The sequence below is a fragment of the Spathaspora passalidarum genome (genome assembly GCF_000223485.1).
Source record: "Spathaspora passalidarum NRRL Y-27907 unplaced genomic scaffold SPAPAscaffold_3, whole genome shotgun sequence".
Lineage (NCBI taxonomy): Eukaryota > Fungi > Ascomycota > Pichiomycetes > Serinales > Debaryomycetaceae > Spathaspora > Spathaspora passalidarum.
In genome coordinates, this window is record NW_006767427.1 from 1,992,425 (window position 1) to 2,013,322 (window position 20,898).

Genomic DNA, 20,898 nt, shown 5'->3' on the forward strand with positions numbered 1-20,898 from the left:
GTTATAAACAAAAGTGATAACATCGGAAATATTGCATTTTAAAACAATGTAACTGTCTAGTTTTTAAATTGCTGCAAAATCAACATATAAGTTTAAATGGCGTTACTAAACCAGTATTTCAGATTTAGCCAATTTGCACGACCTACTCTAAAATGGACTGATGTCTTCCCCCCCTCTCTCTCTCCAACGCATATGCGTTATCAGGCTAGATCAAAAGAGTAATGCCAAGGTATCAAGCAAAAAAGGAATTGATATGCCAATGTTAAACAAAACAATAATCAGGACTATCACTACTAGTTATATAATACCACAATACCCGCGACCTAATTTTATCTCCTTTGATTTGTTTGACACTTTATATACCCCCAAACAGTCAGTTCCTTTAACATATTACAAAATAGCCACTGATGAGTTCAATATCCGACATAAATCCTTGGAAGCTATAAATAAAGAATTACCCATTGTATATAATGAAGTTTTCATGGAATATCCAAATTACGGGAAAGGGGTGTTGAAATCGTGGGATTGTTGGTGGAGAGAGTTGATTATTAGGCTATTTCAATTGGAAAGAAACGACCAAAAGACTCAGGCTCTATGTGATCGACTAATCCAATTCTATTCTGGTGAGGCTTATAGAGTATATGACGATGTCATTCCTACTTTGGATATATTAACCAGGAATAACGTCAAACTTGTAATCACAAGTAATTCAGATTATCGAGTGTTTGAGATTTTAAAGTATTTAAACTTGATTGATTACTTTAACCATGAGGATATCTTTTTGTCATATGATGTTGGGTATGTTAAACCTAGTATTGACTTTTTCAATGTGGTAGTAGAAACCATGTACAAGCAACAATATGGAAAAGATGCTGGAATTCCCGATAAAACATATCGAAACAATTGTTTTCATATTGGTGATTCACATGATAAGGATTTCATTGGATGTATCGCTAGTGGCTGGAATGGTATCTACTTGCAACGTGACGAGAATAGTTACAATGAAGATTTGATCCTGATGACAAACGACGATAGAATGATTATAAGCAATTTAACATGTCTACCAACAGTTTTTCAATTGTAAAATACGTACCTAGAACGCTAGGTTACATTTGAGCAAGACCTGTTTATAGTAAGATTCCGAATGGTTGCAACGGGCAGTGCTAGGTTGAAAAAGGTGATACGCGCACGACCTGCAAATCTTATTTTTAGAAATAAATATAAAAGACGTCATAGCCACGTTAAGTCAACCACACACAAAAGATCTTTGTAAAATAGAGTTGACATAAACAATTACGTCAAATACACATGTTGTTCTATTGTTTACTCAACACAGCCATTTAATTTTAATTCAAATTTAAAACATTAACGCTTCCAGATCTCTTGTATTTTTTTTTAAAATAAAAACAAAGGAGAACCAAAAAAAAAAAAAATTCAACCCAAAATCAAAAAGTCATATTTTTTTTTTTGGTTTACGATAATTTACAAACATTTCCCATACACCACGCACTGCCACATCTACATATAGAGTAATCATACACATATACACACAATGGTATCATTCAAACGCATACCTAATATATGTATTACCACATATATATCAGTTTTCTTGACATTCACCAGTCTTGTTTCAGCAGTCCCATTAACCGTTGGTGATAAGGATAGTACCTGTGCCGCAGCAAAAGTAGTTGCTGATGGTATTTGGAACTATTATGAAGGATTAAAATATGGTGGTGTAGTTGGAATGTTTGCTCCTCCAAATTATTGGTGGAATGCTGGTGAAGCATTTGGTGGTCTCGTCGACTACTACACATTCTGTGATCCAAACAATGATACTTTAAAGGACCTTATTTTCAATGGAATGTATCACCAAGCAGGTGAGAATTACAATTACGTTCCTTCTAATCAATCCATGACTGAAGGAAATGATGACCAAGGTGTTTGGGGTATGGGTATTATGCAAGCTGCTGAAAGAAATTTCACTAATCCCGAGGATCATAGTTGGATTTCTTTAACTCAAGCTATTTTCAACACCATGAATGCAAGATGGGATACATCCCACTGTAATGGTGGTCTTAGATGGCAAATTTTTACTTGGAATTCTGGTTATAACTATAAGAATTCCATTGCCAATGGATGTCTTTTCCATCTTGCGGCAAGATTAGCAAGATATACCGGTAATAGTACCGTGTACCTTGATGTAGCTGAAAAAGTTTGGGATTGGATGGATGAAGTTGGATTCCTTACTGAAGAAGATAATGGAAATTTTAGAATTTTTGATGGGGCTAATGTTGAAACCAATTGTACTGATGTCACCCAATTAAGATGGTCGTATACTTATGGTATTTTTATGGCCGGATGTGCTTATTTATACAATTTTACTGGAGATACAAAGTGGCAAACAAGAGCTAATGAAATTGTGGAGGCTTCTCTTAGTTATTTCTTCCAAAACAAAATTATGACTGAAACTACTTGTGCTCCATTCAACAAATGTAATAACGATCAGAGATCTTTCAGATCACTTTTCGCAAGATGCCTTGGTTTAACTACGTTACTCATGCCAGAAACCGAATCCGTAATCGCACCTTATTTGGAAGCCTCCTCTGCAGCTGCTGCCCAATCATGTTCTGGTGGTAGTGATGGTGTTACTTGTGGTGAAAATTGGGCCGCTAATGGATGGGATGGTGTTTATGGATTAGGAGAACAAACTTCTGCATTGGAAGTTTTGATGTCCTTAATTGTCCAAGAACCATTGTCGGTGAAGACTGGAGGTAGTAACAAAACCGATTTTGATGCAGGTACCAAGGCCAAAGATGCCATCAATAAGAATGAAATTGTTGTTACTGGTAAAGATAGGGCTGGTGCTGCCGTTTTAACTGCTGTTGTTTTAGCTGTTATCTTAGGTGGAGCTATATGGATGATCTTCTAAAGCGATTCTACAGTACTTTATAAGTTTTCACTATAGTTTTTGTTTTATATATATATATAAAGTTCTATTACTGAATTATTTCTTAGTGTCAAGTAGACAGTAACAAGTTCCTTCCTTGTCTTATCTATTAAGCGCAAATGTTGTTACCGCAATGGGTGTTTTGGTCTTGTGCGCGCAAAAATCTAAAAGCCCGTTATCATCACCACGCTTCCAGAAAACAAGAAAAAAAAAAATTGTGAGTCTTTCTTCTTTCTGCAACGCAGTGTAGTATAGACAACAATATCCCGATATGGTATTATTTCCAACGATAAATCGAATAGCAAACCCAAGTACAGGTTTGAATCTTCCTGGTGGTCGAAGAAGAAGATTGTTTATACCTCCATCGACTCAATACCCCCTTTTCTTGTATGGTGAAGGCGATGATCAACGTTCTTTCCTTTCCCTTATTGAAGCAGGGTCAGAATATGTATCGGATGATGTCAGTGATGTTGTAAGTGTGGCAACCTCACGATCCCTTCCGTCTTCTTTAAGTACAATCGACGATCAAGAAAGTTTCCATAGTTGGCTTGTTGAAGAACATCGACGAATTTCATTTTCCAATGATGAAGAAGATCTCAGCGATCAAGAACAAGAAGAACAGGAACATCATCCACACAAGAGAAGGCGATCAAGTGCTAGTTCTAGCATTAAGGATTTCATTCATTTAAGAACTACCTATCCCCTTGAAATCCTGACCCTATTTCGTCATTCGTTCCCATTAATTATTACATTCATCCTTGAACATTTCTTCTCCATTGTATGTTTGATTGTAGTGGGGAAATTAGGAACCAGTGAGCTTGCAGCAGTATCGCTTGCCACCATGACTTCAACCATTACATTTGCTATATTTGAAGGGTCGGCAACTGCATTGGACACGTTATGTCCTCAGGCATATGGGGCAGGGAACCCCGAGTTGATGTGTACATTTGTTCAAAGAAGTATATTATTTTCTTGGACATTGTACATTCCATGTGCATTTTTCTGGTGGTATTCGGCCCATTTGTTCAGATTTATCATTGACGATGAAATTGTCGTTGAGCTTACCAGTAAATTTTTACGGATATTAATTGTGGGCGGTCCAGGGTATATCTTTTTTGAGAACTCGAAAAGATTCTTACAATCGCAAGGAATATTTGAAGCCGGAACTGGAATTTTGTTTATTGCTGCACCTTTAAACATTCTTCTTTCTTGGTTTCTTGTTTGGAACGAGACTTATGGATTGGGGTACATCGGAGCTCCAATTGCCACAGCAATAAACTTTTGGTTTATGAGCTTCTTAATGATTATGTATGTTCGATTCATTGATGGTTACAAGTGTTGGTTTGGAATTGCCAAATTCACGGAATTGATTAGTAATTGGAGTCAACTTTATCGATTGGCCATTCCAGGTATTATTATGATTGAATCAGAGTATATTGCCTATGAAATAATGACACTTTTTGCATCGTATTTTGGAACTAGACAACTTGCTGCTCAAAGTGCTGTTTCTAGTATTGCTAGTTTAGCATATATGATCCCATTTGCGGTAAGTATAGCAGCTCTGACAAGAATTGCTAATTTCATTGGTGGTCAAAATAAACGAGGGGCAATAATGGCAACCAAGGTAGCTATGGCTGCCTCACTTATTGTTGCCAGTTTTAATTGTATTACCTTGTTCACTTTCCGGAAACAAATTGCCCAAATTTTTACCCGAGATCCCCATGTTATCAAGCTAATTGATGATTTGTTTAATCCTTTAGTTGCAGTTATCCAATTGTGTGATGGTGTTGCTTGTGTAAATAGTGGTATTTTACGAGCTCAAGGAAGACAAAAGATTGGTGGGTTAATCAATTTTGTTGCTTATTACGCATTAGGATTACCCTTGGCACTTACATTAAGTAAAATTATTGGATTAGAGTTGTTTGGATTATGGATCGGAATTGGTGTAGGTATGGCCGTGATTGGAATTACCGAAACTGGTATTATTATTTGGAGTGATTGGGAAGAGATTTTAATTCGAGCCGGTCTTTTAATAGAATGTGATGAGGATGATGACAACGATGATGTTACGGGATTTTTTGCATAGTTTTTACAAGAATATAATAGATATTTGTTTAATTACTTTCTGTAAACTGGATGGCCAAAGCTAGTTGGTCAAGGCATAATAAATTCAGCCACCTCTTTGCATAAATTTACACCGGCTAACACGATATAGGAAAAATTAGCAGTTAAACTATAACATTAAGATGAACTAAAGTTGTGTATATAACAAACTTTGAAATTTACCCACCCGGATTATACTGCCCTCTTGAAATGCAAAGCGCTAAAAATATTCTCCTTGACAATTATTGTGGGGAACAACATGGCTTTTTTTTTTTTGCAGCACAATAAATTTATCCTTTTGTTCGCTCTAAATGTATGTGTAAACCATGTAGTTTGAAACAATGGTAGCTAGAATGGCCCCCTCTCCAGTGCTGATGTATATTTTAAATACCAGATCAAATGATTCCCTTTGAATTCCCCACATTTTAAAATGGAGTTTCCAATTCAAGTAATTCTATCCCTTGGAAAATTTTTTTGCTATTTTTTTTTTTACAAGTAGGTGTCCAGTCTGATGTATCGAAGTGATATTACCACACATAATATACTGTGTTCGCATCATGAATTATCACATTTCTAGATATAAATATACAATGTTTTCACCAATTCAAACAATGGTGACTTTTTATTTTCAAAACATCTAACTATTTAACCATGTCTGATCTTGTTGGAAAGAAGGAACCATATATTGAAATATATCATGTTCCCAGTCATGAAGATATCCCTCTTGATGACAAAAGAACGGCGCATCTTTTAGAAGAAGCAAGAGCAAACGTGGAATTTGCTGAAGAATCAGGATACACTCCTGAATTGACACGTCGATTTAGTTTGATATCTCTTTTAGGAGTAGGATTTGGGTTAACTAACAGCTGGTTTGGTATATCTGCTGGTCTTATTACAAGTATAAGCAGTGGTGGACCTATGATGATTGTGTATGGAACAATAGTTGTTGCTGCTATGGCTGCATGTATTGGTATTACTCTTAGTGAAATGGCAAGTTCCATGCCTAACTCAGGTGGTCAGTACTACTGGACAGGAAAACTTGCACCTAAAAAATGGGCACCTTTAATGTCCTATTTATGTGGGTCATTTGCATGGATTGGTTCTGTCTTTACTTCTGCATCTATTACTATGTCTATTGCTACTCAAATAATTGGAATGTCAGTATTGCAGAATCCCCAAAAAACAGTTAAAAAATGGCAAGTGTTTCTACTTTTTGAAGCAGTCAACATTTTCCTTTTGATTTTCAATATCTTCGAACGTGCACAGCCTTACGTTTCCAAAAGTGCCTTATTTATTTCTTTATCCTCGTTTTTTATCATTATAATTACGGTCTTGGCAATGTCTGGTGGAGAATTTCAAAGTGCTAGTTTTGTATTTTCTGATTTCACCAATATGACTGGATGGAATTCTGGTGCTATTGCCTTTTTTACAGGGTTAGTAAATCCAAGTTGGGCTTTCCTGTGCTTGGATGCTGCTACTCACATTGCAGAAGAAACAACCAGGCCAAGAACTGATATTCCTAAGGCTATATGTATGACAGTGGTGATTGGGTTTATCACTTCATTTTGCTTTGCTATTGCTATGTTCTTTTGCATGAAAAATTTAGATTCTATTGCTGATTCAAATACTGGTGTTCCAATCATGGACATATTTTATCTGGCTACAAGTTCTAAAGGTGCTGCCCTTGGATTGCAGTTCCTTGTATTGCTAACTGCTGTTGGTTGCAACATTTCTTGCCATACCTGGCAGGCACGGTTATGTTGGAGTTTCTCTAGAGATAACGGGTTACCAGGCTCTAGATGGTGGTCAAAAGTTAATACAAAAACTGGAAGTGTAGTCAACAGTCATTTGATGTCTTGTGCATGGAGTGGAGTTATTGGGTTTGTCTATTTAGGATCTGATACTGCTTTTAATTCGGTAATGACTTGCTGTGTGTTGTTTGTGGCAATTTCATATCTGATTCCTACGATATTCTTGGTTTTCGATAGAAGTAAACTCAAACCAGGTCCATTTTATTTAAAATATAACCTTGGGTGGTATTCTAATATTATTACTGTTGGTTGGACAATATTTACGTTCGTGTTTTACAATTTTCCTTCGGTTATGCCTGTAGCTGCTGACAACATGAACTATGCATGTGTCGTGTTTGCTGTTATATTTGGTTATTGTCTTCTAGACTGGCAATTGAGAGCCAAAATGAGTTTTATTACCAATGAACAAAGAGAACAAGGTAGACAAGAACTAGTCAAAAAATTGCAGGTTACTAGTATCACAAGCGATGTTACGATAACAAAATCGGATTGCTAATTCTAATCTAGATATACTTATGTTGACATTATGATTTAAAATTTTACGACTTTATTTTGTTTTATCCAAGTTTGATTCATATTTATAGTAAAATTGGCTAACTTCTATCTACATGATATGGTAGATATAATCAATGCTCACATAACGAAAAGTGTCTTTGGAAAGCTACCTCATCATCCTCGTCATGATATGCACTCCTTTCAGTCATTAATTCTCTTCTAGCAGTTTTAGCGTGTTCCATAGTTAGTGGCCACATCAGGTCAAGCTTCAATTGTAAAATATCTTGCTTAGTATTACCTGGGTAAAGATAATTTAATTCCTCATCATTCCACCATTCCTTTTGTTGTGGAGGGACTTTCTCAGTACTTACCACATTAGAATTATATGGATCAGTAATAAAAAAGCATAAAATCTTTCGGTAACCTGGTTTTGTTTTGTCCTTTAATTCAAAAGCATCAACATGATGTTGGTACATATTAGGGAAAACAACAACCCTGTTCTCTTTGGCTTCAACACTTCCGATATTTCTAACCATAACATCTTCATCTTGAAGACCATAGAAATACATATTATAAAAAGCATCTCCTTGTTCATACCCAGGATCTTCAAAAGCGGTTCTAAAAGAAAGTTTAGATTCTGTAATATTTTCCATATCATAATAGTACAATACAGTTGCAATGATATCTTCATTGATTGTTCCTTCAACATGCCATGAACCACCACTATACGAAGGACGCTCGGGAGTCAATTCAATATTTGCTAACTTAACAACAACTTTCACATTTTCAAAAGTCTTTAAATCAATTACCTTATCAAACTCTGGTCTTTCTTCCCACCTAGGCTTTATATCTAAAACATATGCCGATTTATCACTCTCGAATTCTTCTAGCTTTTCTTCGAGGCCAGATTCTGCATCATCGCCAACTAAACGATCGTACATTTCATTAATCTGCCTATGGTAATCTTCTGAATAAGCTGCGCTTCCAACGGGTACTTGGACACGAAGATACTCCTTGGAAGCGTAACGCGTTAAGGTATAATTCAATCCTGGTAAGATAGAATTGAAAATATTTTCAATTGAACCATACAAATCTTTGTGGTTGATTGGGTGCAAATTATTAATATAAGATTTAAAGGAAAATCTACCATCTTCAAGTTTCATAAGTGCAGGAAGCCACTGGAATCTTTGCGAAACTCCGTATCCTTCCACGGCTTTCTTGGCATATTGAACTTTTTCCGTGAACTTGACAATTTCAACGTTATTGTTATTGTTGATTATTGGAGTTATGTCGTACTGCAATGGAAATAAAGAAGGATGGACCAAATCTAACACCTTGTCGTCGGAACCAGGATGGTAATCCAAATCATCGCCGAATGATTCAACTAACAACAGAACTTCCTTCTTCAATTTCTCTTTCATTTCAGTGGTAATAGTAGTATCCGAGGTCAGGATATACTCATTGAATCCAACTTCAAACCCAGAAGTACCCATAAAACGCGACTCAATTTCCTCATACCACTCCAATTCCTTAATAACGTATTCAATAACTTCGTCAATATAATTTGTCTTGTCCTTACATTGTTCTTTAATTTCCAGTTTCCATTTAGAAACTATGGCATTATCCTTATATTTCCTTTTCCACTCTGGTTTGGCTCTGATTGACAGAGAAATTTCAATAATCAACCATTCATCAAGACATCTAGGGCTTGGACCCACCAATGCGAATGCTGTCCACCAAGGATGTGGGAAGGGAGACCCCACTTGCAAAGCATCAAGACGTGCTCGCTCGCGTCGTTGTTGCTCCATTCGAGCTTCCCAATCGACGCGAGGTTCAAGACCAATCATGGCGATTTCATCATCTGAACCATCCAGACTATCTTGGTGCATAGTAGAAGTAGGAACTGGGGGCATTGTCGTACTAATTGAATTTGTTAATCACAATAGAAAAGAACTATGAAAAACGAGAAATTGCAAGTTGAAATATTCTCGTTAGGAACATACAATTATTTGAATGGTTTTGTGGTTCCTGAAATGAAATTGAAATAACCCATATGGTTAGGTGGGTCATTATGAAATTAAAATAGACGGTTACCATAAATGGGAAGTTTTTGTTTGATAAATTCTTGGCAAATAACCCGCGTTGGAGGGACCCCCGCTAAAAATTTGTGGAGGGTTGTTTTCGGAACAATAATCACAGCCTTATGGAAATTAAATTCCTAAAAAAATAATTCGTCAGATACAAACTTCGTTTCGAGATTCGGATCTTAAGTAAACTTTTCAGCAGAATGACATGAAATGAGACAACTTTGGGGGTTTACAAATTATTCAGCAATAAAACAAACAGTATGAATTAGACCAAATGTTTCCCCGCGTTTCTTCTTGTTTGGTCTATTATATTTTGCTAGTATAGTTAATGAAATGAAAATCTCATTTAGAAGTATAGTTTGTGGTAGCTTGATTTCAATACATTAGTTAATGTCGTCACTCTGAAGAAAGCAAGTATGTAAAATTGGGTTATATATTTTCCCCACAATTTGTAAAGGATTTCCAGAATCAACATATTTGTGACTTTTTCTGTAGAATTTTGACAAAAACGAAGAGTGTTGCAAAAAAAAAAAAAATACACATTCAACCATAAACAACAAATGACTCAACAAATAGAAGAGATTTAATGGAGTTCCAGTTTATATGATGATTTACTTGTAACAACAGCAAGTATAGACAACCAATAAACTCCATCAGGTGAATCTTCGATAGAGGAAGGATAAAAACCAGATCTAACAACTGCTGCAGCCAACACAGAAAGATGTAGTAACAATATTTCTAATGAATCTGAAATATATGATCCTTTTGTCATAGCCAATACCAGACCTATTTCAAGAGAAAAGTCAACAAAGTATCAATTGGAAATTTGATCTAAAACCAAAGGCAAATAATTCTTAAACAACAAATCATGCAAACAGTTTACAATTTTGCTGATCCTTAAGAAAGTTTACACAAGTGGACCGGACCAGAAACGGCTACACCAATGAGATTGTTTCTGATGGTACTAAATCATGAAGTATGCTTTGCACTATCACCCTACTCTTCATTTAATTAGAACACACACTCATAGTGGTTTGAAATTTGCGTGTCTGAACCAGAAGAAAAAATTTGTCAAAGAGAATGAAAATAAACCAGAGCAAAAAAAAAAAATAAACCACATAAAAAAGATAAACTCAATAATCACCAACTTGGAAATACCGAAAAGTTTAGGAAAAAAGGGAATAAAGAAATCATGACTAACGCCGTGGAGAAAAAAACAGATTCAAGTATGTTTATTCCTGTTTCACCAATAGATGATGAATACAATACTAACATCTTAACCTCAGCTTCTTCATTTCAAAAGATTTTGCCAGATTTGTTTACAGTTTACGAACATGCAGATAAAGAATTGAATGTACTTGGAAGTGAAGTTCTTCCAGTCGAATTTCATGAAGAAAACCCTTTCGACATTGTATTTTCACTAAAGAAACGTCTCGAGAGCAAGCCTGAGACAACTAGTATCCAAGCAAAATTTGCCAACAATGAATATACTAAACCTTATCAAGTTTACCATGATATCAAAGCCGTTGCTTCAGCCTTAATACAGAAACATGCAAGAGGTAGTAAGGAGTACAGGGAATTAGATTTCTTTTACAAATTCACTACAGAAGTCTTGTTACGAGAAGTTGGAACTTTAATAACGGTGAATTCGGATGGAAACAAGAGTGAACTTGAACATCAATTGGATGATGACTTTGACAAGATTGTCACCACTTACAACCTCAGCAATGGAGAAGTAATAACGTATATTTCCAAAACCGAAGAACCAGAACCAGTAGGTTATGCAAACTTGTATTCTCAACATAATCCAGTTGTAAAGCAACGAATTCAACCCTTGTTCTCATCAATCATTGAGAAATCAGAACTTGACCCTGAACGTACTATTGTTCCAGATCCATTTTCAGTGGCAAAAGCTGTTCCTATGATTAAAGATGTTAGCAAATCAGATTCAATCTTGGATAATCTTTCCCCTGTAAGTACAAAAATTCCAACTCCTTTGGAAAGTCAAACATCAATGGTGTTGTTTGATTTCTTCCATCCTACATGGTACACCATCACCGTTCCAACTTGGTTAAATTATCGTGCCCAAATCATAAAACCAGCTAGCATGCTTCCTCAACAAGCTTCTCAACATCAAAATCAAAAGTTGAAGGTCTTGCAACAAAGAGATGATACTGATTCTACCTTATTGTCCGAGCATTCATCGCTTGTGTGGGCCCCTGGTAATAATTTCCGTTCATTTGCTCCTCAGCAAGATCTGAAGGATTCTATTATTAGTTCAGAATTGAAGGGCCGAGTCTGGTTCAATCATTTAGGATTAGCTGAGATTGAAAAGATTAGACTGCAATATCTTGAAGAGAAGATTGAAGATAATGAAGAAGAAGAAGAAGAAGAAGAAGAAGAAGAAGAAGCAGAAGAAGTACCAGAAGAAGAAGTACCAGAAGAACTTGAACAACTGCAAAAAGAAGCTAGAATTACAAACGAAGTAGTGAAAGGTGAAAGTAATGAAATGGAAATAGAAACTGAATTGGATTCTGATGCTACTATCAATGTTGCTAATTTATTACAATGGAATCCTTCCAAGATCAAAGAATTGAAATTTTTGAAAGAATCAAAACAGGACATTATAAATCCGGTCAAACTTCAAAGATTAATTTCAATTTCCTTAATAAAGCTTAACAAATTGCGTCAAGATAGGTATCTCAGAAGCGATATCAGAAACCCATTAGCTCCTGAACCTACTGAATACAAATTATACACTAGATTACAAAAGTACATTACTATGGCTATACAATTATACAAAATATCACCCCTGAGTTTTTCATATGAATTCAGCAAGAGAATTCCAGTATTGGTTTCTGAGTATAGTGGTACTTTACCAGGTGTTGCTCCTAACCGAATTAGTACTGGTACTTCTATTGCCAAACCGGGCAGATTACCAAGTATTCGAGGACCATACAAAAAAACCAAAGGAAGATATTAACCAATCTAAAAAAATAAAAAGTCTCTATATTTGTGCTCCATTAGCGAATGCAATAACTAAATAGATGTTTAGAAATGATATAATTACCCAAGTCAAAATACTTGCTGTACGTAAAAATTTCCCATTTTCAAAAGTATATCTGCAAGGCAGACTCAGGTTTGAATGCACGTCGTTTTCTAGTAATGAAGTTGACTCTGTGGCTTGTGAAGAAGTTTCATAAACTGTCATATATTCTTTGGAACACGTAAAGTAAATTAAAGGTCCACTCACAATGGGTAAAATAAAACTTAAAACTACTTGAGAGGAGTTCATCACTTTTGAAACTCCTTCACGTCCAAGGATACCAATGACTATAACCACTGGAACAATCGCCAATACTCGAGTAATGATTCTTCTTTTCCAAGGCTTCATGTTCCAATTAATAAATCCCTCACTAATAATTTGTCCAGCCATAGTACATACTATACCGGCACTTTGACCAGCAAATAACATAGAGAGTGCAAACACAAGACCGGCAGCTGGTGATATGTAGTAGGACAACATTTTATAGATTGATAATAAATCTGCATCTGCAGCATCTGGTTGTCCAAACAATGAGGAACCAGCTACAATCAAAATGGCTGAATTAACAAAAACAGCCACAGTAAATAAGGACAATACCAATTCAAAATATGAGTAATGCAAACAATATTTGATAGCTGCGTACGAAGGCTTGTATTTTCTGGCAAGGAAGGAACTATCTGAAAGTCTTCGAAGTCTGGGGGTATTAGGAGGAAAGAGCCTTTCATCATCATCAACTTCAACAACTTCTTTGTCGTGATTTTCATCGTACTCCTTGAGTCTTGGTTGGACCAAAGAAGATCCCAAGTATAAGGAATGTGGCATGACTGTACTTCCAACAATCCCACAACTGAGAAATAAAGCAGTTGAATCAGTGAACACTACGTCATTCACTGGCAAGAAGCCTTTAAAGATTTGCCAGCCTGTACCGGGTGGGAAATCACATTTGAACAATTCCGTGACAAAACAAACACAGGTTGCAGCCACTAGAATAGACACGAAAATTTCAAAGAATCTTGTTTGTTTCATAGTTCCATCCTTTCTATAAGCCATTAAGATGATCAAAACATCCAACACGGTAATCAATACCCCATATAATAAAGGAATGCCAAATAAAATCTCCAATGCAATGGCAGTACCTACAACTTCGGCCAAATCGGTAGCTATAATAGCAATCTCAGCACATATATACATAAACAAATTCACTTTGGGATTTAAATGTAATCTGCACATCTCGGCTAAATCTAACCCAGTAACTGTTCCCAACTTGACACATAATATTTGTAAGATAATGGCAAACAAATTTGACATAAATATGACAATTAAAAGTTTATATTCAAACATTGACCCAGAAGACACTGAAGTTTGGTAATTACCAGGATCCATATAACTAACACTAACAACAAGCCCCGGGCCAATAAACGACATGTATTTTCTTAGTACCTGAAGCACTTTAGACCGCTTCAATTGTATCAGTTCTAACATGATGATGCCAATTTGTGATAACAATGATTAATCTGATAAAGAAAGCAAAACTAAACAAAGAAGTTCCTGTCAATTTAAATCTAGTGCGTCTGCAAGTGAATGCAGGACGGGAAAGGGGATTTGATTTTTCTAGTTTGATTTTAGACGGAGAGTTCCGAAACACGGAATAAATCGCGATGGCAACAAAAAAAGTCAGCAAAAGATTGACGTAAACAGTCGTACAGGAAAATGCGCAGTTGGAAACGCCAAGACGGTTGACTTGTGGTGTCACAGAAACTGTATAAGAACGAATCATTAATATTTACTTTAAAAAACCACTTTACTTGAGTATATGCCAGATGATGCTACCATGTATTGACAATGTCAGTATATTCACAACTTTTTCCTCTTTTTATGTATGTTAATTATTGACTCATTTTTGCTTGATGATGTACTTGCTATTATATTCTAATCTCAGTAAAGTGTTGTATGATTCTGTTTAGGGATTTCTTCATGATGTCACTCAAAAATCGTATGGTAATCCGGGATATCCAGAAGTAGGTGCAAATAATAACAATCTCAATCCGGAAAAGATTAATCTCGCATCAAGGGTGGTAATACATACATGATAAACTCAAATTACCCATTTGTAATTCCAAAACGGGTCAAATGGGCTATATTTCCTAGACTTTATATCTTAATCCTGTTAAACTTGGCAACCAATCAAAAAAAGAAGCAAACGCGCAATTATGAAAATTGATAGTAAATCTGCCAACTCTTTACAAATACTACACAAACAACCTTATACATGATAATATTGCGTAGAGCCGGGTTTGTTACAGCTACAGTAGGCTCAATCAAGAATAATATACTACCACTTAGGGCAATTGAAAGGTTTGTATCATCTTCTTCGAAAGCACCTGAAACACTAATTTACACCCTTCAAAATTACAAGAGTACAATTCCGCAAGATACACTAGTCAATAATGATATCACGCAATACTGTAATTCGGCAACTAAAAAGTATCAACCACTGACCTTGAGAATTGGGATCTTCTATGCTAACGAAAAGTCGAGATCCAGCTCTAAAATTATAGAAGCAATCCTTGCAGATCCACTTTCAGATAATAACAAACCCTGGTTCAACAAGATACAACAGAGAAACAAATCACCAATTGTCCTGTTTCAATATTCCCCTACGGCAGTTGTATCAGATAATACTTGTGATGTCCCGTCACCTATCCTCGGTGGAATTTATCGACCCACTTATAACTTTGAACCTGAGCAATTTCCTAATGATTTAATAATAGACGAAATAAACCAGGATATTTCAACAGTTAAAGTTACTAACTATACCTTCTTGATATGTGTCGATGACCAAATCAAACTCAATCAATTTAATGAAGAGACTCAAAACAAAATATTCTTGAATGTGATTGATAATGAATCATATTCACCACCAAGTATTCAAGATACCCCGATTGCATTCACTAATGAACCAAATACCAATATAATAAAGATTAATAGTAAACTAGCGGTTACTGGTATTGAAGAGTTTCTTGAAAAAGATGTGGCTGTTGCTTCTGAGTACCTTCAAGATATGAGGGATAGTAATATCTACGAATTGTTAAAGGCAATCACCTGGATGCTGAACAAGGATACTGTTAATGAGTTTTTATTGAATAATATAAAGACTAAAATTGCAAAGTATATAAAATCTGCCAAGGAACCACAAGAAAACCATAGAATTGCTGCAACAGACATTGCTAAATTTGCCGAGTTTGTTAACCGCGAACTTCAGGATGAATTCCAGCCCCAAACTCAACAATTCTTTAAGAAGAAGTTAAACTGGTGGAGGTTATATTACAAGAATGACAATGTTGAATATGATATCAAGGATTTCTTTAATGCCCATTTCATGAATAAAAGTATTGAAAAGTATAATTTCTTAAATGGGAAAATCGCCGGAGTTAACGATGTTGACGAACTATCTAATCCATTATCTGATTTAAAGACCACTATTATAAATGAACGTGTTAGCCAAGAAGTTCAACCTTTGGTTATTAAAACTTTAGCATCTGCCTTTATATATTACCAATTACCCATAGGAATCATTGCTGCATTATCTTATCAATTCTTTGGGTTTAGTGCTAATGCATCCATTGCACTCTTATCATTAGGTTTAGTGGTTGGTTTCAACCAAGTGTCCCGAATCTGGATCGAATTTACTCATAATTGGTTAACTGAGTTGTTTGAAGAAATCAGAGTATGTTTAAGTAAAGAGTGTATCGAAAAGGGTCTTTTGAAGCAGTCCGACAATAGATTAGCCAAAGATATCAAACTAGCTGAATTGCGGACACAAACTTTAGAGCAATTAAATTAAAAATAAAAAAGTATATATTTCTATAAATTCCCAAATACATTAACAATAACACAAATTATAAGGATGGAGGAACCAGTGGGGAAGATTTGTTCTTCATCAACAGTTGTTCCAATTTTTCAAATTCTTTCAAAGCAATTTCTTCCTCTGGATCAAGAATTTGCACAACTTCTTTAACTTCTTCAATATAGTATTTCAACATGGATTCAATACCATGCTTCAAGGTGTCTTCGCTCGAGGAGCATGATTTACAAGCACCTTGAAGTTTTAAAAATACTGTTCCAGTTTCTTCATCAAATGCTTTATATTCAATATCACCACCATCGTCTTGAATAGCTGGTCTTATTCTGGTTTCAATCAATTCCTTAATCATAGCTACAGTTTCAGTATCATTCTCACTACTCAATTCCTCTTCATTTATTTGTTCAAGTAAATCCTTAGTTATGACTGGATCTTTCTTTTGAGTCAAGAACTCATCCATCAAGTCAACCACTTCTGGTCTTAAATTAGCCCAATTTATATGATCTTGCTTATTGACAGTGAGGAAATCGGGACCCAACATTACCGATCTAACACCTGGGATCTTAAAGATCTTTAATGCTAATGGAGAATGAACGGCTTGTAAGGTAGATGTAAATTCAAACGTCTTGTTTTCAATAGGTATTATGGAGCATTCGGGCGATACAAATTTTAACGCATTTGGATTTGGTGTAGGTAATGTTTTGAATGACAAGAATCTTTTGGTTATTGGATTCAGGCGTAAAAGGGTATTCTGAAAGGAGGTAAACATTGTTACTGATTTGATTATATCTGATAGAGTTGTACGAGAACCACTTTATATATATAAATGATATGCCAAGTGGAATTCGGTTCCGAAGCAAGGGAAAGATGATATGGTCCCCAGGAAAAAAAAAAAATTACTGCTTACTAAAGAAAAATTTGATTGGTGATAGATCGGGTCACGTGAAAACATACACAAAGCCAGAAGTAGCAAGTACGAAGAATGCACGTTAATGGTATAGATGTGGGACTGAAATGAGCCTTGAATCCTTGAATAGTAGTAGATGTTAATATACAGACACTCACTTTTCAATAAAGAGGACTGTTTCGATGGGAACAACAAAATAAATAGCTATTATTAGCATTCACATAGTTACAGGATAACTAGACTGGACTTTGGTTAATCATAAGGAAGTACATTGTAAGTGCAACAATTCGAAACGAAATATTTTTTGTATATTGTATGTATCTGTATTATAAACAAACTTTGAAGATTAGAACGTTTTATTCAACTTAATCCTTGTTTTCTAAATCAATGACTTTAGCACCGGAAGCAAATCTTGGGTGTCTTGGATCATTAATAAATTCAGCAGAGTTCATGGAAGCTTGGGATGCCTTGTAGATCAAAAAGTAAGTTATACCAGCTGCGTTTAAGGTTAGTATATGTTTCGTCCAAAAAAGAAATCTAAAATTGAATTAGTGCATTCATGAAACTGTACTATATTGCTTATAGTAGTCGTTCACAATCTCAATGGGTTGTAGTTTTATTAACTCAATTCAGGTATAAAAGGTTCTCTAACATATAAGTATTTAGTGTTGGATTGTAGTATTCTTCATTTCAATTGAGTTGCTGCACAAACAAAAAGGAAAAGCGTGCTACATACCACCGGCAAAGTATGGCCAGTAGGTCTTGACAAGTGGGAATCCGTATCTTGGTAAGGCCATTTTATCTATTGAATTCTTGAATGTAGAATAGCTAGTAAACTATACCTTCTTTTCTGTTCGGTGAATTTTTTTTTCAGCATTCTGTGTTTGGTACGAAAACCGGTGTTCGCGCACTGAATAATCCCCTTTTATTGGATGATGCAGTATGCAGGACCAACATACATATAACGTATGTGTGGTCGTGTTGATTTTAACCACTAACCAGTTCTAGTTTAGAATGAACAAAACTGTTCTATGTATTTGTCTATAATTCTATTAGTTATTTACAATTTCATAAATTCGTATTTCTTGAGTTCCTGGTTTGAAATAACATGTTGAATTAATATGCTCGGGTTTGTCTACCTTTGATGTTATTCTCCAGTTGCCATTGAAATAGTTATTAAGCTCAAGTTCCCACGCTAATATTGTGTCTATATTTCTAACTGTAGCGGCAATAACTGCAAGATTTGTACCTCTGTGTACAAAAAAGTCTTTAATACTAATACATAGTGACTCTACTACCGTAGAATCATATGTTATATCTGCACCAAGAATCACATCTACTTGTTTGTCAGAATTTTCAGTAAAGGAATCCGGTCCCCAGATGAGTTGTTGGAAATGTACTTTCATGTTCTTCTCTAAAGAATTCAACTTCAAAGTATCTTTAACATTATCAAATACTACAGTAGAACCATCAGTCATGATTAACTCCTTTATTGGGGCTATTCGTGAGTTGTAATTTTTTAGTAAAGCAAGTCCAACTAATCCAGTACCACATCCTAATTCTAATATAGTTTTGTCTTTAAAGTCATAAGGGGTATTAGTCTTTCTATTGATATAGTTGGCCAAATATAATGCTGCTTCCCATGTTCGTAACCCGGTGGTATTATTACCAGATATTAACTTTGGAGTCTCTTTGATCAAGATCGATTCGTTTTCTGCCAGACTGTATTCTTCTTCTAGCCCATTGATATAAAATCGTAAAAGGTCTGTATCAGATGGACCCAATTCCACGGCATTTAAAATATCTGGATCACAATACAACTCATACAATTCGTCTGAAATTTCTTCATTGCCTTGTTCTATTTTATTTATATATTCTCGTAAAAATAATTTGGCATAGTATGGATTAATCCCGATGATAGATTTTTTCAAAAAGGAGGTAATGGAGAGTTGTGAATCGTATGAGAGAACATAATTATCTTCAAAACTGATCAGTTTCGCTGGAACCCTCTGATCTAAAGAAGCTAATAATTTATTCATACTTATTGAACAATCTATATAAACTTTTTTTTTCTCAGTCTTAAATTTTTTTTTTTTGCAATGTTCGAGAAATAAGATTACTTCTCCATGTTTAAAATGTGCTGAATATTACCTCCTAATTGTCACTTTCAAGACTAATACATTGCCCATTCTAACGACATGATACCATAATTTAGTCAATGACAATTAGTCATATGCTCGACAGAAAATAACGATCTTACTTTACTATGTAACAGATCTCTAGACATTGTTTTTTCTTTCTAGTTTATATTTGCAATTTCACCAAATGCTCGAACCCTCTTTACACCTCCATCAGGAATGATGGTTAATTTGATATGCGTATATACCTTATCCTCAAAATTTCCTTCTATATTAAAAAGGTGTTCTTTATCAGCACCAGTTTTAGAATCAGGAACAATGACATCCCAATTTGCAAGATCTAATAATTGATCATTTTCAATACTGGCAGCTTGAACATTGACCAATTGCGGAAAATTGCCCCTAAAATGAGCAGTGTCTACTACAATCTGTTGTAATCTAGCAGCGGTTCCTAATTTGATAATCACCCAATCTGTATGTCCTGGTTTTCTTGATCTTTTAGTTTCCCAACCATCCGACATATCATGTCCTCGTCCAGGAAGCAACAAATTATCAGCAGTACCAAAATGTTGGTCACTTACATTAACTGCAACACCACCATTTTTAACTGAAGCTAAATCTATGAGAGTTCCTTCATCCGACTTTGAAAAAACTGGAACCACCGTACCATATAATCTGAATCTGGCTATCCCTCCATCAGGATACATTCTTAACCTGGCATGGGTATAATTCTTAACAGTTAGATTGTCTCTCGAGAAGAAGTGTCTTTGGGAAGGTCCACATTCTGTTTTAGGAATCACTTCTTCCCAATCCTCTTCACCAATATTTTCTAAATTGTCATTTTCAAAACTTTGAACTGCCTCAACTGAAATATAAGGGGCATGGTTACCATTGAAGAACGCGGTATCTACTTCGCAACCAATCAAAAAAGCTGAGCTGACTCCTAGTTTAAAAGTAACCCAATCTGCATCTTCAGGATTATGTCTTCTTGTTTCCCACCCATCATACCATGCACCGGCATAAGTGAATCTGGTTGCATCTCTAATAGGAGGTTTAGGCTTGATGAGGTTTTCAGCATCAGCAAAGAATTCGTCAGAAAATGACAAGATTTTACCTCCTAGTTTCTCACCGATAACATCAGTATGTTTTGAAACTATATCTGCGTGAAATTCTTTCTCTGTAAGTGTTCGTATCATATCTTGGTCACAGGTTTAAAGTATATCTCTATTTCTGAATCAAAAGAAAAAACTTATGAGTATTTATATCTTATCATTGATCCTTATCAGTTGATTTTGTAACATCTTATAGATTTATTCGAACTCCACAATTGTGTATTCTTGCTTGGAAACCAAAAAACACACCCGGAACCTCCGCGGGTGTTCCGTTATTGTGTGCTAAAAAAAAACTGAGAAATAATTGCAAATTAAACAGAGAATAGATTCAATTAACCCGCTTTTTAGACATGGAGAATTGAAAGCTATACATTATAAACCAAATATAAG

At 35.3% G+C, this 20,898-nt stretch overlaps 12 protein-coding genes across 12 annotated transcripts; 6 read left to right on the top strand and 6 right to left on the bottom strand. All coding sequences in view use genetic code 12, as the record gives it.

Moving 5' to 3' along the window:
* Positions 1 to 160: 160 nt before the first annotated feature.
* SPAPADRAFT_60942 (uncharacterized protein) lies at positions 161 to 1,084 on the top strand (the record flags this gene model as incomplete). Its single annotated transcript, XM_007375061.1, has 1 exon — positions 161 to 1,084. The coding sequence occupies one exon, from the start codon at positions 161 to 163 to the stop codon at positions 1,082 to 1,084; it is 924 nt and encodes a 307-aa protein (XP_007375123.1).
* Positions 1,085 to 1,492: 408 nt separating this feature from the next.
* Positions 1,493 to 3,048, top strand: DFG5 (putative mannan endo-1,6-alpha-mannosidase; the record flags this gene model as incomplete). The annotated part of the gene is made up of 1 exon (XM_007375062.1): positions 1,493 to 3,048. One exon carries the CDS (start codon positions 1,553 to 1,555, stop codon positions 2,927 to 2,929), a length of 1,377 nt encoding a protein of 458 aa, XP_007375124.1.
* A 137-nt stretch (positions 3,049 to 3,185) lies between these two features.
* Positions 3,186 to 5,225, top strand: SPAPADRAFT_60944 (uncharacterized protein; the record flags this gene model as incomplete). The annotated part of the gene is made up of 1 exon (XM_007375063.1): positions 3,186 to 5,225. One exon carries the CDS (start codon positions 3,219 to 3,221, stop codon positions 5,031 to 5,033), a length of 1,815 nt encoding a protein of 604 aa, XP_007375125.1.
* A 476-nt stretch (positions 5,226 to 5,701) lies between these two features.
* SPAPADRAFT_55457 (uncharacterized protein) lies at positions 5,702 to 7,357 on the top strand (the record flags this gene model as incomplete). The annotated part of the gene is made up of 1 exon (XM_007375064.1): positions 5,702 to 7,357. One exon carries the CDS (start codon positions 5,702 to 5,704, stop codon positions 7,355 to 7,357), a length of 1,656 nt encoding a protein of 551 aa, XP_007375126.1.
* A 130-nt stretch (positions 7,358 to 7,487) lies between these two features.
* On the bottom strand, positions 7,488 to 9,164 carry SPAPADRAFT_136773 (DUF4246 domain-containing protein; the record flags this gene model as incomplete). The annotated part of the gene is made up of 1 exon (XM_007375065.1): positions 7,488 to 9,164. One exon carries the CDS (start codon positions 9,162 to 9,164, stop codon positions 7,488 to 7,490), a length of 1,677 nt encoding a protein of 558 aa, XP_007375127.1.
* Positions 9,165 to 10,671: 1,507 nt separating this feature from the next.
* Positions 10,672 to 12,426, top strand: SPAPADRAFT_136419 (uncharacterized protein; the record flags this gene model as incomplete). The annotated part of the gene is made up of 1 exon (XM_007375066.1): positions 10,672 to 12,426. The coding sequence occupies one exon, from the start codon at positions 10,672 to 10,674 to the stop codon at positions 12,424 to 12,426; it is 1,755 nt and encodes a 584-aa protein (XP_007375128.1).
* Positions 11,880 to 14,000, bottom strand: SMF3 (putative divalent metal ion transporter; the record flags this gene model as incomplete). Its single annotated transcript, XM_007375067.1, has 1 exon — positions 11,880 to 14,000. The coding sequence occupies one exon, from the start codon at positions 13,969 to 13,971 to the stop codon at positions 12,451 to 12,453; it is 1,521 nt and encodes a 506-aa protein (XP_007375129.1).
* Positions 14,001 to 14,331: 331 nt separating this feature from the next.
* Positions 14,332 to 16,333, top strand: SPAPADRAFT_55461 (uncharacterized protein; the record flags this gene model as incomplete). Its single annotated transcript, XM_007375068.1, has 2 exons — positions 14,332 to 14,366; positions 14,833 to 16,333. 2 exons carry the CDS (start codon positions 14,332 to 14,334, stop codon positions 16,331 to 16,333), a joined length of 1,536 nt encoding a protein of 511 aa, XP_007375130.1.
* Positions 14,732 to 18,084, bottom strand: SPAPADRAFT_60951 (uncharacterized protein; the record flags this gene model as incomplete). The annotated part of the gene is made up of 2 exons (XM_007375069.1): positions 14,732 to 17,754; positions 17,995 to 18,084. One exon carries the CDS (start codon positions 17,118 to 17,120, stop codon positions 16,389 to 16,391), a length of 732 nt encoding a protein of 243 aa, XP_007375131.1.
* Positions 17,559 to 18,079, bottom strand: ATP18 (F1F0 ATP synthase subunit i; the record flags this gene model as incomplete). The annotated part of the gene is made up of 2 exons (XM_007375070.1): positions 17,559 to 17,754; positions 17,995 to 18,079. 2 exons carry the CDS (start codon positions 18,053 to 18,055, stop codon positions 17,624 to 17,626), a joined length of 192 nt encoding a protein of 63 aa, XP_007375132.1.
* A 226-nt stretch (positions 18,085 to 18,310) lies between the features above and the next one.
* SPAPADRAFT_136189 (protein-lysine N-methyltransferase) lies at positions 18,311 to 19,297 on the bottom strand (the record flags this gene model as incomplete). The annotated part of the gene is made up of 1 exon (XM_007375071.1): positions 18,311 to 19,297. The coding sequence occupies one exon, from the start codon at positions 19,295 to 19,297 to the stop codon at positions 18,311 to 18,313; it is 987 nt and encodes a 328-aa protein (XP_007375133.1).
* Positions 19,279 to 20,733, bottom strand: SPAPADRAFT_60959 (allantoicase; the record flags this gene model as incomplete). Its single annotated transcript, XM_007375072.1, has 1 exon — positions 19,279 to 20,733. One exon carries the CDS (start codon positions 20,590 to 20,592, stop codon positions 19,558 to 19,560), a length of 1,035 nt encoding a protein of 344 aa, XP_007375134.1.
* Positions 20,734 to 20,898: the final 165 nt, after the last annotated feature.